General features: G+C 39.7%; 1 protein-coding gene across 1 annotated transcript; it reads left to right on the forward strand.

The window, feature by feature from the left end:
* The first annotated feature begins 3,554 nt into the window (after nt 1-3,554).
* LOC110145350 (serpin B8-like) lies at nt 3,555-17,099 on the forward strand. Its single transcript, XM_070464496.1, has 5 exons — nt 3,555-3,563; nt 3,943-4,125; nt 9,409-9,531; nt 14,921-15,076; nt 16,704-17,099. The coding sequence occupies exons 1-5, from the start codon at nt 3,555-3,557 to the stop codon at nt 17,097-17,099; spliced, it is 867 nt and encodes a 288-aa protein (XP_070320597.1).
* Nucleotides 17,100-17,399: the final 300 nt, after the last annotated feature.

Raw genomic sequence — 17,399 nt, forward strand, 5'->3', positions numbered from 1 at the left:
TCAAAAGCATCAATTCTTCAGCACTCAGCTTTCTTTATGGTCCAACTCTCACATTCATACATGACTACTGGAAAAACCATAGCTTTGACTAGATGGACCTTTGTTGGCAAAGTGTCTCTGCTTTTTAATATGCTGTCTAGGTTGGTCATAGCTTTTCTTCCAAGGAGCAAGTGTCTTTTAATTTCATGGCTGCAGTCACCATCTGCCATGATTTTGGAGCCCAAGAAAATATAAAGTCTGTCCCTGTTTTCACTGTTTCCCCATCTATTTGCCATGAAGTGATGGGACCGGGTGCCATGATCTTTGTTTTTTGAATGTTGAGTTTTAAGCATGCCACATGGGGTGGCCAGAAAAAGGGACAGTTTTAGTAAATAAATGAAAATGAATGTTTATGAGAATCTAATAAATATCAGGTCATTAAAAAAATCCCTGGAATATATACCTAAATGAGGACATTCTGGGTGGGAACCATTCATTGCAGCACAAAGCAAATGCAAGAGCCAAGGACCACTAGATGGGTGCAAGTGCTGTGGAATTCAGGCTCCAGGGGTGACCACATACCATGATATGTTCCTTTAGACACCTAGAACAATAGACAGGGACACACACCTTCACTCCGAGCTGTTAATCAGAGCCTTTATAGGTCAGGGACTTTACAGGCAAGAAAAACCAGCTAGTGTTCTTTGGTTAAGAGAATGTTTACAGGAAATAGTAGCACATAAACTATTGAACAATGCTCCAGACATTTATTCACAAACAATTTACTGGTTCTATGATAGTTAGCTAGTGGATTATTAACGGCTCCCCCCCCCCCCAAAAATGGCTGTTCTTTGTGTCTCTGGGGGAACAGCATCTATACAGATTAATCAGTCTCTGTGAAGTTCTTTTCTCACTGTGAACCACCCCTCCCCTCTTTTCCTTCTTGAATCCAAGCTCTCCCCAGGACTGAATATGAGAGACGTAAAGTTCTCTAACTTGGTGGAAGTCTGATTCAAGGTATGTTTCCTTGAGGCTTTAGAGAAGACTTGCATCATTTTGAAGTCCGTTTCTCTCACATGTGTGGGTACTTAGATGTATAGTCATGTCTGACTCTTTTTGACCTATGGACTGTAGCCCTCCAGGCTCCTCTCTCCATGGGATTCTCCAGGCAAGAATACTGGAGTGGGTTGCCATTTCCTATTCCAGGGGATCTTCCCAACACAGGGATTGAACCTACACAAATCAGGAGTCATTTCCATTAGCAAATACAAAGGATCTAAATTCTAGCTCTTTTCTTTTTTTTAAATGGCTTTGGGTCTTTTTCTTCTATTAATTAGCCTCTTCTTCCTGTGCTTATATTTATAGTTTGGACACTGTTTTTAAAACTAAAAGTGTCTATATTTATGTATATATGTGTGTGTGTGTTCGTGTGTGTGTTGTGTGTGTGCAATTTGATAAGAAGTTGCTAGTACACGAGCCTGGATTTTACTTCAATTTCACCCAGTTAGTGTTAGCTAATAATTTGTTGGAAGGATTCTTCATAAATACATTTAAAAAAACATATGTCTATTTTTAGAAGAAATGCTTTAAGGCTTAGTAGTTTTCTGTAACTATGAGTTGTTTTTATTTTATTTAGTTTGTTTTGTTTTTAGATTCCTTCTATGACTGAGGTCAACTTTTTGTCTGTCTCTGCCGTTTCACTTAATGTAATACTTCCTACATTCACCCATGTTGCTGCAAATGGCAAGACTTCATTCTTTACAGTTTAGAATATTCCATTGCATATAAGTAACACATCTTCTCTATCCACTCATCTGTCCATGGACATTTAGATTGCTGTGATATCTTGGTTGTTGCAAATAATGCTGCAGTGAACATTGTTGTGCATATAGCTCTTTGAATTAGAGTAAACACCCAGAAGTGAAATTACTGGACCATATGGAGGTTCTGCTTTCAATGCTTTGTTTGTGAAATCCTTTGTTCAGTATTGAAGATATATCCTGGGTCACAGGATAAAAATTAGTTCTTAGTAGGGACTGAAAATCTGTGAAGATATGCTCTCTAAGACCTCTTCCTTGCTAACATTCTAAGATACCGTACTGGTCTCTCTCTGAGTTGGAGCTACAGCTGATCTGTCACTCACTTCTTGTGGGAATCCTCCCTATGTTTGTCATGAGGTAGGTTTGAAATTCTTTCTCAGTGAGGATTACTCTGTTCTTGGCCACCTCCATGCCAGACAGAAGAGCATTTTCATTCACTATGTCTCATTATAGGAGTCATAAAAGAAACTTGATGCCAGTGCTCAAGACAAAATTCCTCCTCTCTGGCTTTTAAACATCAAGAAATTGTTGTCGTAGCCAGAGTGTGTGTGTAATATAGACATACACATTATGGCTAATTTAAAAATGCTACTTAATTTATTACATAAAATCCATGCCATTAGATGTTTCATTTTTTCCTCTACATTTCTTGGGTCACTCTGTTGACCCAAGGTTGCAGTCTATTTTACAATGCATACGTCAGTTGGCTCACGCTCTACCCTTTTGTATAAATACTTGAGTCAGTTCACAATGCAAGGAAAATGACTTGGGGAACGAAATTCTGAGAACACAGGAGGAGCGAACTGTGAGTGCTGAGTGCAGTGTAAGTCTCTGTGTTGCAGACACAGCTCTGAGCTCACCAAGCAGAACTGTAACCTACCTGAAGACAAGGTAAAAATGCAAATACTAAATTGTCTCTTCTTTCTTTGCCATGATTTTTGTAATTGGTGATGATATCTCACAAAGTATACGGGAAGATTTAGTTGTAATCCTTGTGGACAGAGGATCTTGGTGGGCTACAGTCCATAGGGTTGCAAACAGTCAGAAGTGACTAAGCAACTGGTATATATATATACACACACACGTATATATTGAAATATAGGGTCTTTCTTGGTTCTCCAGTGCTTAAGTCTCTGCACTTCCACTCCTGGGTCTGGGTTCAATCCCTGGTTGGGGAACTAAGATCTTGCATGCCACATGACACCATCAAATTATATATTTATTATATATGTAAGAAAATAGTAATAATATGTATGTGTATATATACGCACACGTGTGTGTGTGTGTGTGTGTGTGTGTGTGTGTGTGGTCAGTTGCATCCAGCTCTTTGCAACCTTATGGACGCCCATTAGGCTCCTCTCGCCATGGAATTCTGCAGGCAAGAATACTGGAGTGGGCTGCTATGCCCTCCTCCAGGGTTTTTCCTCACCCAGGGATTGAACCGATATCTCCTGCGTCTCCTGCATTGCAGGCGGCTTCTTTACCACCGAGTGACCAGGGAAGCCCATGTATATGTATAATACGCTCCATTACATGTGTTGATGGTGCCATCAGCCTACTGAAGGGGGAGGTAAGCATTTTGAGATGTTTTTCTAGTGGTGAAGTGGGTTTCGAATGGCGTGCCCCCACTCTCTCACTCAGTCAGTCGCTTTTGTGTACTTTTGACTCAAGTGAGGTTATGTATCCATTGGGATCAATTTTATAACCTTGTCCTCTTTGTCATTAGTTTAACCGAATGGACTAATCATGGTAACGATGGCAACAGTAATGACCATATTCACTGCCAGATTTGTCCATGTAATATATGCAGTCCCAGGTGCTTTACAAACAGTACGTGATTTAATCTTTACGCTAATCTTATAAGGAAACTGTTGCTTAACCACTTTTGCAAAAGAAAAGATAGAAACTAGGAGAATTTAAGTAATTTGCCCAGGGACATAAAGCTAGAACGTGGTAGAGTTGGAAATGTATTTGACTCCAAAATCTGTGTTTTTTTTTTTTTTGTTTGTTTCCATAAAGACCCTATTTGAGGATCTAGGGTTTACAACATAGAAATAATTCTTACTCTCATTAGAGATAAACTGAAATAGCAATGTTTTGACCTACATTTCTGTTGTTGTCGACCTCTGCCTTTGTATTCTAGACCCCAGATAAAGGAATGGACTCACTCAGTGTGGCAAATTCGCGGTTCTGCTTTGATGTCTTTAAAGAGCTGAGCTGTGACCACACGATTGAGAATGTGCTCCTTTCCCCCTTGAGTCTCCTGTCCGCCCTGGCTGTGGTGCTCTTCGGGGCCAGAGGAAACAGTGCATCCCAGATGGAGAAGGTAAGTCACAGACACATTTTCAGCCACGTCTAGAGACAGTCAAGGAACAATTTCAAACCCTGACTTGTTATGGAGATTTCGTAGATGCAGCTTCCTGGGTGGCTCAGATGGTAAAGAATCTGCCTGCAATGCAGGAGACCTGGGTTCTATCCCTGGGTCAGGAAGATCCCCTGGAGAAGGGAATGGCAACCCACTCCAGTATTCTTGCCTGGAGAATCCCATGGATAGAGGAGCCTGGTGGCCTATAGTCCATGGAGTTTGGGAGAGTCGGACATGACTGAGTGACTAACACACATGTAGTTGCCCAATTCTGTAAACACAAAAGACTGTTCACCTTCACTTGAGGAGACCTGTCATATTAGCTCTATCAAGAAGACAAACAATAAGATTTCCCATAGCTCTGTTCTAAGAGGCAGGGGATGAGTGGGCTCAGCAGAGGCTGAACAGGGAGAGGCAATGAAGGAGGGCAACCTGGTCCATGGGGACTCCCCACCTCCACCCCCACCCATTTGCATCCTTGTGTCCCCAGGGCCTTCCTGCTATGGGACACACAAAGAATATTTTGCAAGGATTTACAGACTATGCAATTATCTTCCCAAGGAGATCAGCAGCGCTTTAACTCAACCAATAATTTTGGGTGACTAGAAAAACTATTTCTTTAGTAGACATCTTTCAACATACCTTAATCATCTCTCTGCTTATTACAGAGGGAATGACTGACTCGTGGAACAAAGCTTCTCTCCAGTCGGGATTTAAATTGGAAATGAATTTGGAAGGCTGGAGTCAAATCCTGAATTTAATAATATATTTAAACTCAAGAAAAGCTAAATGTAAATGATATTGTGTTCAATTTTATTCTATTTCCATGCAATTGGTGAAGAGGTCTCCAGTGTCTTACCCAGAATGTATGCTCAATAAATTCATGTTTGTGGAGAGGGAGAACTAGCTGAGAATGAGGATGATCTGGGAATCTTTACAAATCATCCTGGGATGAGTACATGTAGACGCACCCCTCTTCTCTCTCTCCCTTCAAAGTGAGAGCATGCCAGCAGGTGACTCTGTCTACACCTGTGCACGTCTGAGGTTTCGCAAGCAGAAAGATGGTGGGGTCATTGTGTTAAGGGCACAAGTTAGGCAGAGATAGAATCTGGAGTAGAAATACTTCTTTGTCTTTTCTGAGTTAAAAGGGAACCAAATAATTCAAAAAGTTCCCTTGCTGATTTCCATACAAATGGAGAAAAATTCTCATCTTTTCATCCTGTTAACAATTGTTTTATAACATTCAAAGACTGAGTCCAGTGCTCAGAATTCTAGGTTCAACCATCATGCTCTCTGTTGCTTAGGGTGAGGACCACCCTGCAGCAATATCAGGGGCACTACGCACCCCGAGTCCCCAGATCACGGAACAAACTGCCTTCTGATGCAGGAGAGCGTGCTTCGGGTCAGCATGTCTGACTTTTGGTGACGTCATGTACTGTAGCCTATCAGGCTCCTTGTGCATGGAATTTTCCAGGCAAGAATACCGGAATTGGTGGCCAATTCCTGCTCCAGGAAAGAAGGCGAAAATGTTAGTCACTCAGTCGTGTCTGACTCTGTGTGACCCCATGGACTGTAGCCTTCCAGGTTCCCTTGTCCATGGAATTCTCTAGGCAAAAATAATGGAGAGAGTTGCCATTCCCTTCTCCAGAGGGTCTTCCAGACCCAGGGATTGAACCTGGCTCAGGCAGATTATTTACAGTCTGAACCACCAAGGAAGGATTCCTACTCTAGGGTATCTTCCCAACCCAGGGTTTGAACCCACGTCTCTTGTGTCTCCTGCATTGGCAGGCAGACTCTTTACCACTGCACCACCTGGGAAGCCCTATGATTTAGAGGTCATCAGGCAATCTCAGAACTGGAAGAAACCATAAATTTCCCACTCTCCACTCTATGATTTAGTCTACACAGGGACCCAGCAGGCAAGAGATTGTGCAAAGTCCTCTGATGAGGCAGAGTTTAATGTGAAGTAGTTTTTTAACAATATGAAAGTGAAAGTGAAGTCACCCAGTCGTGTCCTATTCTTTGCAACCCCATGGACGGTAGCCCACCAGGCTCCTCTGTCCATGGGATTCTCCAGGCAAGAATACTGGAGTGGGTTGCCCTTTCCTTCTCCAGGAGATCTTCCTGACCCAGGGATCAAACCCGGGTCTCCTGCATTGTGGGCAGACACTTTACTGTCTGAGCCACCAGGGAAGCCCCTGATTCTTTTTAACAAAAGAATCAGACAACTCTGCGTTTTAGAAAGTTCCTTCTAGCCTTGAGTTACAGTTTGCTTTTCTATAAGCATAGCCCCCCATCACTTTTCTGTTCTTAAAAGATACACACACACACGCAAATCATGTCCTCTTCCATGTCTGTTAAGGAAGCTATACCTGCTGATACCTGCTGCTTCTTACCCCGTCTTTACTCCAGGGCTCTCTCGCTCTGGATAGTGCTCAGTTGTGTTCAACTCTTTATGACTCTGTGGACTGTAGCCTGACAGGCTCTAGGGAATCACACAAAACAAATTAAATGTACTCACCCTTTAGATATTTGAAGAGATTGCAATGTTTTATTTCAGTTGTTCTCTGATGAAGGCCTTCCTTGGAAAAGTGTAATTATACCTCTTTTAAGTCAATAGGACTATAGCAAACATTAATTCTTAGTGGAGAAAATTATACAAGCTATGAAATCTCAAGGGGATGCTGTGAGTATCAAATCAGATAATATTTATAAAAATCATTTAAAAATAATTACCTATTATGTGAATTCATCCATTATCTTGTCTGCCCGGTGAGCAACCAATGCTATTAATTGCCCATGAATAAATTAAGATTCATTTCTTTATTCATAAAACTATTTGTTCTTCATTCAACAAAAACTTGTTGGGTTTGCACTATGTTTCACAACTGGGAAGGTAGGGATGAACAAATTAAGTGACAATAGAAATGATTTTGAAACACTCTTCTAAACCTTCAGGTTTCATCCTGTCTCGAAGTTTGCCTTCTACCTACAAAGATGAGTACTAGTCAGTGCCCGCATGTCTTTAACCCTTTAACGGCTAGACTTCTGCCTAAGAGCACGTGAAGGGTTTTCTTTTAAACTCGTCTGTCCTCTTCGACACCTTTTTTTTTTTTTTTTAAGCCTTCCGCAGTGGCTCAGACAGTAAAGAATCTGCCACGCAAACGCTGGGTTGAAAAGATCCCCTGGAGAAGGGAATGGCTACCCACTCCCATGTTCTTCCCTGGGAAATCCCATGGACAGAAGAGCTTGGTGGGCTACAGTTCATGGCATTGCCAAGATTTGAACACAACTGCAAGCATGCACCTTGTGTCATTAAGGCATATTGCTTCATGATCTAGGGACTTCTTTTAAAAAAAAAATATAAGGGACTTCCATTGTTTTAAAAAATGAGGAGCAGAACTAATATACAGATGAGAAGAAAGATGGTGTGAATCACAGAAAGTTCGTAAAAATGTAAGAGCTTAACATTTATAGCAAGAAAGTGATTTGTATATCGGGGGAGGGGCTTCCCAGGTGATGCTAGTGGCAAAGAATTTGCCTGCTAATGCAGGAGATGCAAGAGACACAGGTTCAATAGCAAAGAGTTGGCCATGACTGAGCACACACAGTCATACACACACAGACACACACACACAGACACACACACACACACCTGGTCTTATGGCGAGGTATTTGCATAAACTTTGACACAGATTCTTTGTTTCCCACTGTAGGTGCTGCACTTGAAAGAGTTAACAAGAACTGCAAATTCTTCGAACACAAGGGTAGATATAATTCTTACTTTCCTTTTTACTTCTCTTCTAGCAGTCTCTCTTCAGTCCATGAGGACTAAAGACTTAAGGCAATAAAACAGAGTATTTATTCCAGACAGGCTTTGAGCCTTTCACTTTCATGTTGATACAGTCAACCTTCTGGGTTTGCTGTTTTAAAATAATCATGCTGAAATTTTGAAATAATTGATGAGAAAATGAGAACTGTCAAAAATTTGAGGTAGAGCCCTAGCCTCTAAGGAAAAGCAGCAGAAGAGAGATCATTCTCAAAGAGTTTTCTGGATGGAACCCCTAAGGCGACTCAAGCAATAGAAGTGCTTCAAACTGTGCCTGGCCCAGGGTCAGTGCTCACTAGGAATAAATATATCATTTGGGGGGAAATGGTGGCTCAGATGGTAAACCATCTGCCTGCCAAGCAGGAGATATGGGCTCGATCCCTGGGTTGGGAAGATCCCCTGGAGAAGGGAATGGCACCCCACTCCAGTATTCTTGCCTGGAGAATCCATGGACAGGGAGCCTGGCGGGCCACAGTCCATGGGGTCACAAAGAGTCAGACACGACTGAACAACTGACACTTTCACTTTAGCTAAAGATGGTGGTGGTGGTTTAGTCGCTAAGTCATGTCCGACTCTTGCGACCCCATGGACTGTAGCCCACCAGGCTCCTCTGTCCATGGGATTCTCCAGGCAAGAATACTGGAGTGGATTGCCATTTCCTTCTCTGTAGCAAAGCTTTATGAGTTTTAATGTTCAATGTTTTTCCATATTGCTAATTTTTAGGGGAAATTTGTAATGTATACTTTCTGTAGTGTTTTAGATATGACTTTCTCACTAGTATCTATGGTGGGGCTACTAAGACCAAACTTTATTGCTCAGAATTCCCCTTTATTACAAGATACAGAAAATCATTTTTCCTGACACAAACTATATTAAATATGTCAGCACTGATATGTGTGCTCTGGGCCATCTTGTGGAGGAGACAGGGCAAGCTCTGACCAGGGCAGAGGCCTAGCAAGGCCCTCACACTGGTAGATGATTGTGATGCATTGTTATCAGATCATCAGGCCACTCTGCTTGGTGAAAGGCAAACATACATCCTAATGGTAGAATTATTCTTTGAATATGTTTTTATTCTGCTACAGCATGTCCTGGACTTCCCTGGTGGCTCAGATGGTAAAGCATCTGCTTACAATGTGGGAGACCCGGGTTCGATCCCTGGGTGGGGAAGATCCTCTGGAGAAGGCAATGGCAACCCACTCCAGTACTCTTGCTGGAAAATCCCATGGTTGGAGGAGCATGGTAGGCTACAGTCCATGGGATCGCAAAGAGTCAGACACGACTAAGTGACTTCACTTTTTCACTTTAACGGCATGTCCTAATGCAAACCCAAGAGCCTCTTGTGTAACTTCAGTTGATACTTACGTGTGTGAGAACAGGTCCCTGTTTTCAAGTGTTTTTAAACTTCCCTTTAGTGTGAAGATACAGCAGTCCATTCACTCATTCAAGCACTCCTCTATGAAATCAGCAAGTCCAACCATAGTCAAGTCCGCATGGCAAGTGGGTTGTTTGCAGAAAAAGCCCATCCATTCCTCCTGGTGAGTTAAAATAAGACATTTTTCCATAAGTAGGGTAGAAGTCTTTCCTTTCTGTCTTCATTTAATTCACACTAGCATTGTTTGTGCTATCACAATGGTGAGAAAGTAGAAAAGATATTATATATATATATATATATATAATGATACAAAACATACATTTATTAATAATAAAAGAAATAATATATATTATGTTATATATATAATGAAGAAGGAAATGTTAACTCACTCCAGTGTTCTTGCCTGGAAATCCCATGGGACAGAGGAGCCTGGCGGCTGTACAGTCTGTGGGGTCACAAAGAGTTGGATACAAGAGTCCAGGCAACTGAGCTTGCACACATGTATATTATATCTTTTCTTATATTTAGACAAATAGCTTGCAATATATTTTATATATGCATTTCATTTCATATAGAAAAAATGTAAAAGCTTTAGTTTTCAGATGCAAGTTTGTCACATGTTCAATTGTGTTTCATATGGACCCAGGTGAAGCAGAAAGAACAAATTTTATATAATTTATAATTAAAAACAACACTGACAAAATTTTTGTATCAATAATAAAAGAGGAATTAATATTTTGGAACTCCAAGTTGAGAACTCTAATTATGCAAGTTTGATTATCCTAATTATGCAGTTATAAGTATAAGGTACAATCTCAGAGACTTAAAAGAAGAGAATTGTTCTTATCGTGAAATAACATCCTGAAGTAATATGTTCATTTTATTTAAACATCTTCTGAAAGCAAGAAAGTTGTATATATTTTTACTAGCTTGAACCTAGACCTACATTACAGTATTTAATATATTTTTCCCCCTTCATATAATTCCTACCATGTATGGTCTAAATGTTTTAAAATCTCAATTTATATGCTATGTCTTATTTTTCTATGCTCATTTTATAGAAATACTTAGACTGTATTAAAAAATTATATAAACTAAGACCTGAAAATCTGGATTTCAAAAATCACTTAGAAGAAGCCAGGATACAGATTAATGCACAGATTGAAAATAAGACAAAAGGTAGGAGATCTATGCCGTCTTCTTTCTCTCCACCTTCTTTCTCTCCATCTTCTTTTTTCTTTTAGGCGTATTTACATTCAGTGACACGCTCAGGTCTTAAAACATTTATTCAGGCAGTTTTGAGAAATGTATATCATGACATAGAGCATTTCCTTTACCCTGAAAATTTCTTCCACATCTGTTCCCGAGCAACCAGTGATTTTATTCTACATCACAGGTTAATTTTACCTATCCTAAAGCTTCAAATAAGTGAGGTATTACAGGATGTACTATTTTGTGTTTTTTCCTTCAGTATGTTATTTTTAAGATCATTTATGTATTTGGATATATCAGTGGCTCATGCCTTTTTATTTCTGAGAAATATTCCACTGTATGAATATACCAGTTTGTTTATCCTTTTTCTTTTTGTTGGATGTCTGGGTCATATCTAGTTTTGGGCTATTATAAGTAGTGTTACTATGAAGCCTTTTGTACAAAGCTTTTGCATTCTTTTTTTTTTTTCATTTCTCTTGAGTAAATACTTAGCATAAATTCTAAGTCTTAGACCATATGGATGGATGTTTAACTTCTTAAGCAACTGCCAAATAGATTTCCAAAGTCGCTGAACGTTTTACATTCTCACCAGGACTATATGAAAATTCCAGTTACTCCAAATCCTCTCTGATTTTTGGTGTTGTAAATATTTTTCTTAACTCTTTCGGTAGATAGGTAGTAGTATCTTATTGTGGTCTTTATTTGCATTTCTCTGGTGACTATAAATATTGAGCATCTTTCTCAGTGACTGTTGGTCTTTAATATATCTTAATTTATGAAGCTCTGTTCAATTTATTTGCTCATTTTTGATTGCATTATCTACTTTTTATTATTGAGTTGCAAGAATTCTTTATATATTCTGGATACAAATATTTTGTTACTGCTAATATTTTCTCTTAGTCTCTTTATTTGTTTTGTTCACTGTATTTTTGATGAGAAGAAGTTTCTAATTTTAAATGAAGTCCAGTTTATCAATGGTTTGTGCTTTCTGTGTATTTTCTAAGAAAGTTTTGCTTACTTAAGGTCACAAAGATGTTCTCTGTTTTCTTTTAGTAGATTTATTGCTTTAGTGTTTACATTTAGGTTTATGATGCACCTCAAGCTGACTTTAATGTAGGATAAGAAAGAGGGGGAACGGTTCTTCTTTCTTCCATGTGGATAACTGGTTATTTTAGCACCAGGTGTTAAATATTTCAAGACTCTTTCCATTTCATAAAATGAAAGTTCCTAACAGCTTATCAATTTTACTCTTGAGAAGTGAGGAGGCATAAAAGATCAAGTCTTTCTTCTGCAGCTTTCCCAGTTATTTCTTTTGTTTGATTATTATAGAAAATCACTGGATAACAGAAGTGATCTGTAAAATCATTGACTCAGATAGTCATTGCTTTCAACATAGGATGGTACCAGGAGGAATGTCACAGCAAAGTCAAATGTAAATGGTTAATATATTGGTATTTATAAACCATCTCTTCACTGGGAAACTTAATGTTATATAAATTAATCATGCTTGCTCATTTCCACAACCATAAAGTAGTCAGGTAAGCTATACACTCACTTTACTTTCTATTGCATTCTACATTATTTAATTAATTTAATTTTTGAAAAACCAAATTTTCCTTAAAGCACAAATGCATCACATTTTGTAAACAGGTTCATGACACATGACATGACAGTAAGATAAGATAGCCACTTAAGTTCATGACACCTTTCAGGTGCCGAGAGAGTGGCCCCAGGCCCTTGGACACAATGAATGGGCTCATTCTAGGGGGTGAAAAGTCAGGTTGAAGTTTAGTGCCTTAAATAACAGCTTCACTTGAGTATTACAGAACTGTCACTATTTAGATATTTACTCAAAAGTCTTCTTGGCTCACCTGAAGATATCAAGTGGTGATTACTAATACAAATATAAATTCAAAGATGGATCAAAATGTAAAGCAAAACCAATGAAACCAATTTCCATTGCATCTTCAGTTCAGTTCAGTCACTCAGTCGTGTCCAACTCTTTGCAACCCCATGAATTGCAGCACGCCAGGCCTCCCTGTCCATCACCAACTCCCAGAGTTTACTCAAACCCATGTCCATTGAGTCGGTGATGTCATCCAGCCATCTCATCCTCTGTCGTCTGCTTCTCCTCCTGCCCCCAATCCCTCCCGGCATCAGGGCCTTTTTCAATGAGTCAGCTTTTCGCATGAGGTGGCTAAAATATTGGAGTTTCATCTTCAGCATCAGTCCTTCCAATGAACCAACAAAATTTTGCCTTAAAATATGTTAAATAATTTCTGGCCTTAGATAGGTTAATTTCCAAGTGACTATCCCAAGTACCTACCAGACAAAGTCCAGATTTATTAATAGATTAATGAAACTTTTGTTTTATTTTGCTCTGTTTAGCATGGCAGTTGCATAATTGAAAAATTGGAATAAAACAGACCTTGGACAGGTTTAAGGCAAGTCTGGGCTTTGGGCTAAACTTAAACCATTGTTAAGCAATTCCATTTACTGCAAACTGGAAATGAAATCAGAGAGTAGATAATAACTGCAATAGATGCTTACAAGGTAGGTCAATTGTAAAGTGGGTGTGAACTTGAGAGGCTAAGCAAAACTGGAGAACAATATTCATAACCAGAATAAATGGTTCCTGGGATTTCCTGGTGGTCCAGTGGCTAAGACTTCATGTTCCCAATGCAGGGGGCCCAGTTCTATCCCTGGTCAGGGAACTAGATCCCACACGGCACAATTAAAAATTCTGTGTGCTGCAAGTAAAACCTGGCACAGCCAAATAAGTAAATAAATATTTTAAAAATAAATAGATAAATAAAAAGTTTCTAGGTAGGCTGTCCTTCTGCTATCCACAATCTCCCCAGCTTCTTTCCTTCTTAATATATTCAAAGATTTTTTAATTTTTAATTTTTTGGCCATGCTGTGCAGCATGTGGGATCTCAGTTCCCTGATCAGGGATCAAACCCTTGCCCCTTGCATTGGAAGTGTTGAGTCCTAACCACTGAACCACCAGGGAAGTCCAACCAACTTTTCTTTGTGTCCTCAACATATCCTAAATGTCAGGCTGCAACCAAAATAATACTTGTTATTTAACAAGAAAGAATGGGTCTGTGTATTATAAACAAATTCCTAAACTATCAATTGTATATACTCTATCAAATATATTTCCAAAAATGCTTGCCATTATTGGTCAATTAAGCATTTGTTATAGCCAACTGTAAAATTACAGAGGGTTTATATTTCTGGATAAGTATATTACAATACTTATTACATGAATACTTTTTCATGTAAAAGAAATAGTGAATGACTTTAAGAAAAACATAATTCCCTAGCCAAACATATTAGTCACAGCTGGAATTATCCAGTATTATCTTTCCAAACAATATTCTCATCAGATATTGTGGTCATTGGACATATAGTGAAATTATATTGCTATTACAAGCCGTGGGTTTTTTTTTAAAATTTTAATGCAAATACCAGGGCCACATTCCTGGAGATTCTGATTTGCAAAAAGTGCTTGAGTATTGTATTTTTAAGTAACTCTTGTAGGTCCTTCCAAAGATTAGCCAAGTTTGGGGACCATAGTATAAGGAAAATGGAATGGAGATTTTAATAGGGATCATAGAGAGCTACTTAAAGGGGCAAACATACCCCAAAGCAAGCCGACTTTCTAGGGGAAACAAGTCAGAATCTGACAAGTTAATGTAAAAATCTTTATTTTCACAGGAAAAACTGGTCCGTTTGGTTTACACGATGCAGCTATCTTTTATGTTATGACTGGCCTTTCAAAGAGAAAAACATAAAATAAGGTTATGGTCATAACTAAATTTCTTTAACTGACCTTAGTATGTGGAATTCACTTAGCGCATTGCTACGTGCTTTGCTATTAATCTTTTGTAGCTATTTTGTAATTTGCAGCCCAATTCTGTTAATTGGTCCAGATTAGTCATTACTTGAGCTGGAAAGACACTAAATTATGTTCTTCAAAGGACCTGTTCAACTTTTAAAAAATGGTTATTCTGATAAGATCTTATGACGCTTATTTCTCAACTCTTTGAAGTAAATTAACTGCTTCTGGACGTCAAAAATGTACAGTTGGCTAAAAATAATATATTGAAAGGCATAAACACTTTGCAGTTCAGTAGCTACTTAATTTAGGCTACCTTCTCCCCTTTCAATCAGTACAACAATGACCAGTCATTGATATTTCTGTGGCAAGATGGATAGACTTTGGTTTGGTCACTCCTTGTGGGAAACTTTGGAGGATAAGCTGTAAATTCCTCATGCTTTAAATGGAGACACAGAAAGGAGCTGGCTTTGTTGTCTCACTGTTGCTTTTATAGTCTCAGAGCAAATCTGTCCAGATGATGCGTCTGCAAGGGCACTTGAAACTGGGCTCCATCACAGAGCCTTCAGGGCAGGTTCTGGAGCTGCCCGATGTGGAGGATCACCTGAGTATGGTCATCATCCTACCCAGCAAGGATGTCGGCCTGGGACAGGTAAACCACTCAGTCTTTGCAGCCACAGACACCAGAAAAGGGTCTGGACTTGAAAATTACACAAGCAGGAAGCTGGAGATTCCAAATAACCGCTCATGCTTGATGCAGTGCTGTGTGCTTAGTTGCTCAGTCGTGTTCGACGCTCTGTGACCCCATGGACTCTAGCCCTCCAGGCTCCTCTGTCCAGGCTAGAATACTGGAGTGGGTTGCCACGACCTCCTCCAGGGGATCTTCCCCACCCAGGGATTGAATCTGCATCTCTTGTGTCTCCTGCATTTGCAGATGGATTTTCTGCCACTGTGCTACCCCAGAAGGCCCCATACTATGCTCGATCTTAGCCAACAGGCTAAGAAGTGGCTATGTGCACCTAAAAAGCAAAAGACTCCCCAAATAAATCACCCATGCACTAGGGTATGTTACTTCTAGTGGTTTTGGCTTTAAGTTTTGAAAACACAGTCACGTGCATCCTCTTCCGGTCTTCATGGGTTGTTATTTTACATGTAGTTTTTATATGTTATGTATCAACACCTCTTTTGGACTTAAAGGAATTGAGAGATGAATGAGAAAAGGGACAGTAGTTTAGGGAGTATGTTGATTGTATTGAAATATTTAGTTGTCACATGAAAGAAGAAATGGACTAATTTTGCGTAGTTCCCAGAGTGAGAACTAAAACTGATAGGTACCAATTACAGGGAAGCAGATTTATGGTCAAAATGGGAGAGGTCTTTCTTGCAAGCTTAGCTGTGCAGTCACCAAACCAGGCTGATTATGAAGAAGTGGGTGGTCAATGTTAGGACTTCTCAAGCTGATGCTGGTGGGTGTCTCAGATGCTCCTTGAAGGGCCTCATCTATGATTGTTTTCACATTTGAGATTATGATCCAGAAATGTGAGCTTGATATAAATTCAGTCTCTGTGGATATCCCACTAATGAGAATTTTGGTTGGAGCTAAGGTAGAAATTCACACTGGTCAGCCTAGAATTGGGCTTCCCAGATGGCTCAGTGGTAAAGAATCCACCTGCCAAAGCAGGAGATGCAGGTTCCATCCCTGGGTCAGGAAGATCCCCTGGAGAAGGAAATGGCAACCCATTCCAGTATTCTTGCCTGGGAAATCCCATGGACAGAGGAGCCTGGTGGGCTACAGTCCATGGGGTCACAAAGAGTCAGATATGACTGAGCAACTAACAAGAACAAAAACAGCAGCCTAGAATTACAACTTACATCATCAGAATCTGAAGATCTCAGGTTCCAAAGATGCCTTTTAATGTGGCCAAAAGGGAGGGTAGGCACATATATAAGTTTTATCGTTATAATACATAAACAGTGCAGCTTAGAGACGGACCATGAGAGAAACAAAAGTAGACTTTCCCTGTGATAAATTATTGCTTTTCCAAGTAACTCTCAGATGGCATGCCAAGGCATACATCCCAGGGCTGCATGACTCATATTCAGTTATTGAACATGGTTGCACTTTCCCCACTTATTCTTATAGATTCTGCTTTCCAAACAATGAGAAGTAGCTTTACCTATTTACAGCCTCACATCTAATCCTTAGGATATTTCACATTTTGGTATAATTTTATTTTCTAAATAAAAATGTTCATATTTTTCTTCTTTCTTTCCCATAGGTTACCAAAGAGATCACTCATGAGAAACTCAATAACTGGATAAGCTCAGGCAACATGAAAAACACAGCCGTGGTCCTGCACCTGCCCCAGCTCAGGCTCGAGGGGTGCCATGAAGACCTGGCAGCCATACTGACAGCTCTGGGAATGGCGGAGGTCTTTGACCGCTCGAGGGCTAACTTGTCTGGCATAACTGAAGGAGGAGGCCTCGGGGTCTCCAAGATAATCCATAAGGCCGTGTTGGAGGTTAATGAGAGTGGTTCAGAGTTCACCCTAACCAACCAAACAATCAGAGTGGAAAATCCTGAAATAGTCAAGGTGGATCATCCTTTTCTCTTCTTTATCTTACACAAGGAAACTAAGACGATTCTTTTCTATGGCAGAGTCTCCAACCCTTAAGGAAGGGATGGGATTTATAGTCAGCTTTCTGATTCTTGAAATTAGCTTGCAGAAAACTCTCAATATAGGTACAACTAAAAGGGATACACCACAGTTTTTAGCAAAGTTTTGCCTTCGACTATCTCATGTAGAACATTCAACCCATCCTTTTTTGGTTTGGTTGACTTTGACTAAACAAGTTATAGCACGCTATTAATTACACTTCTTAAAAAATTATAATCCATACCATTTCTTTTTTTCTTTTAAAAAAATAACAGCTTTGTTGAGAGATAACGCACATACTGTAAAATTCCCCATTTA

Source organism: Odocoileus virginianus, unplaced genomic scaffold (genome assembly GCF_023699985.2).
Source record: "Odocoileus virginianus isolate 20LAN1187 ecotype Illinois unplaced genomic scaffold, Ovbor_1.2 Unplaced_Contig_26, whole genome shotgun sequence".
Lineage (NCBI taxonomy): Eukaryota > Metazoa > Chordata > Mammalia > Artiodactyla > Cervidae > Odocoileus > Odocoileus virginianus.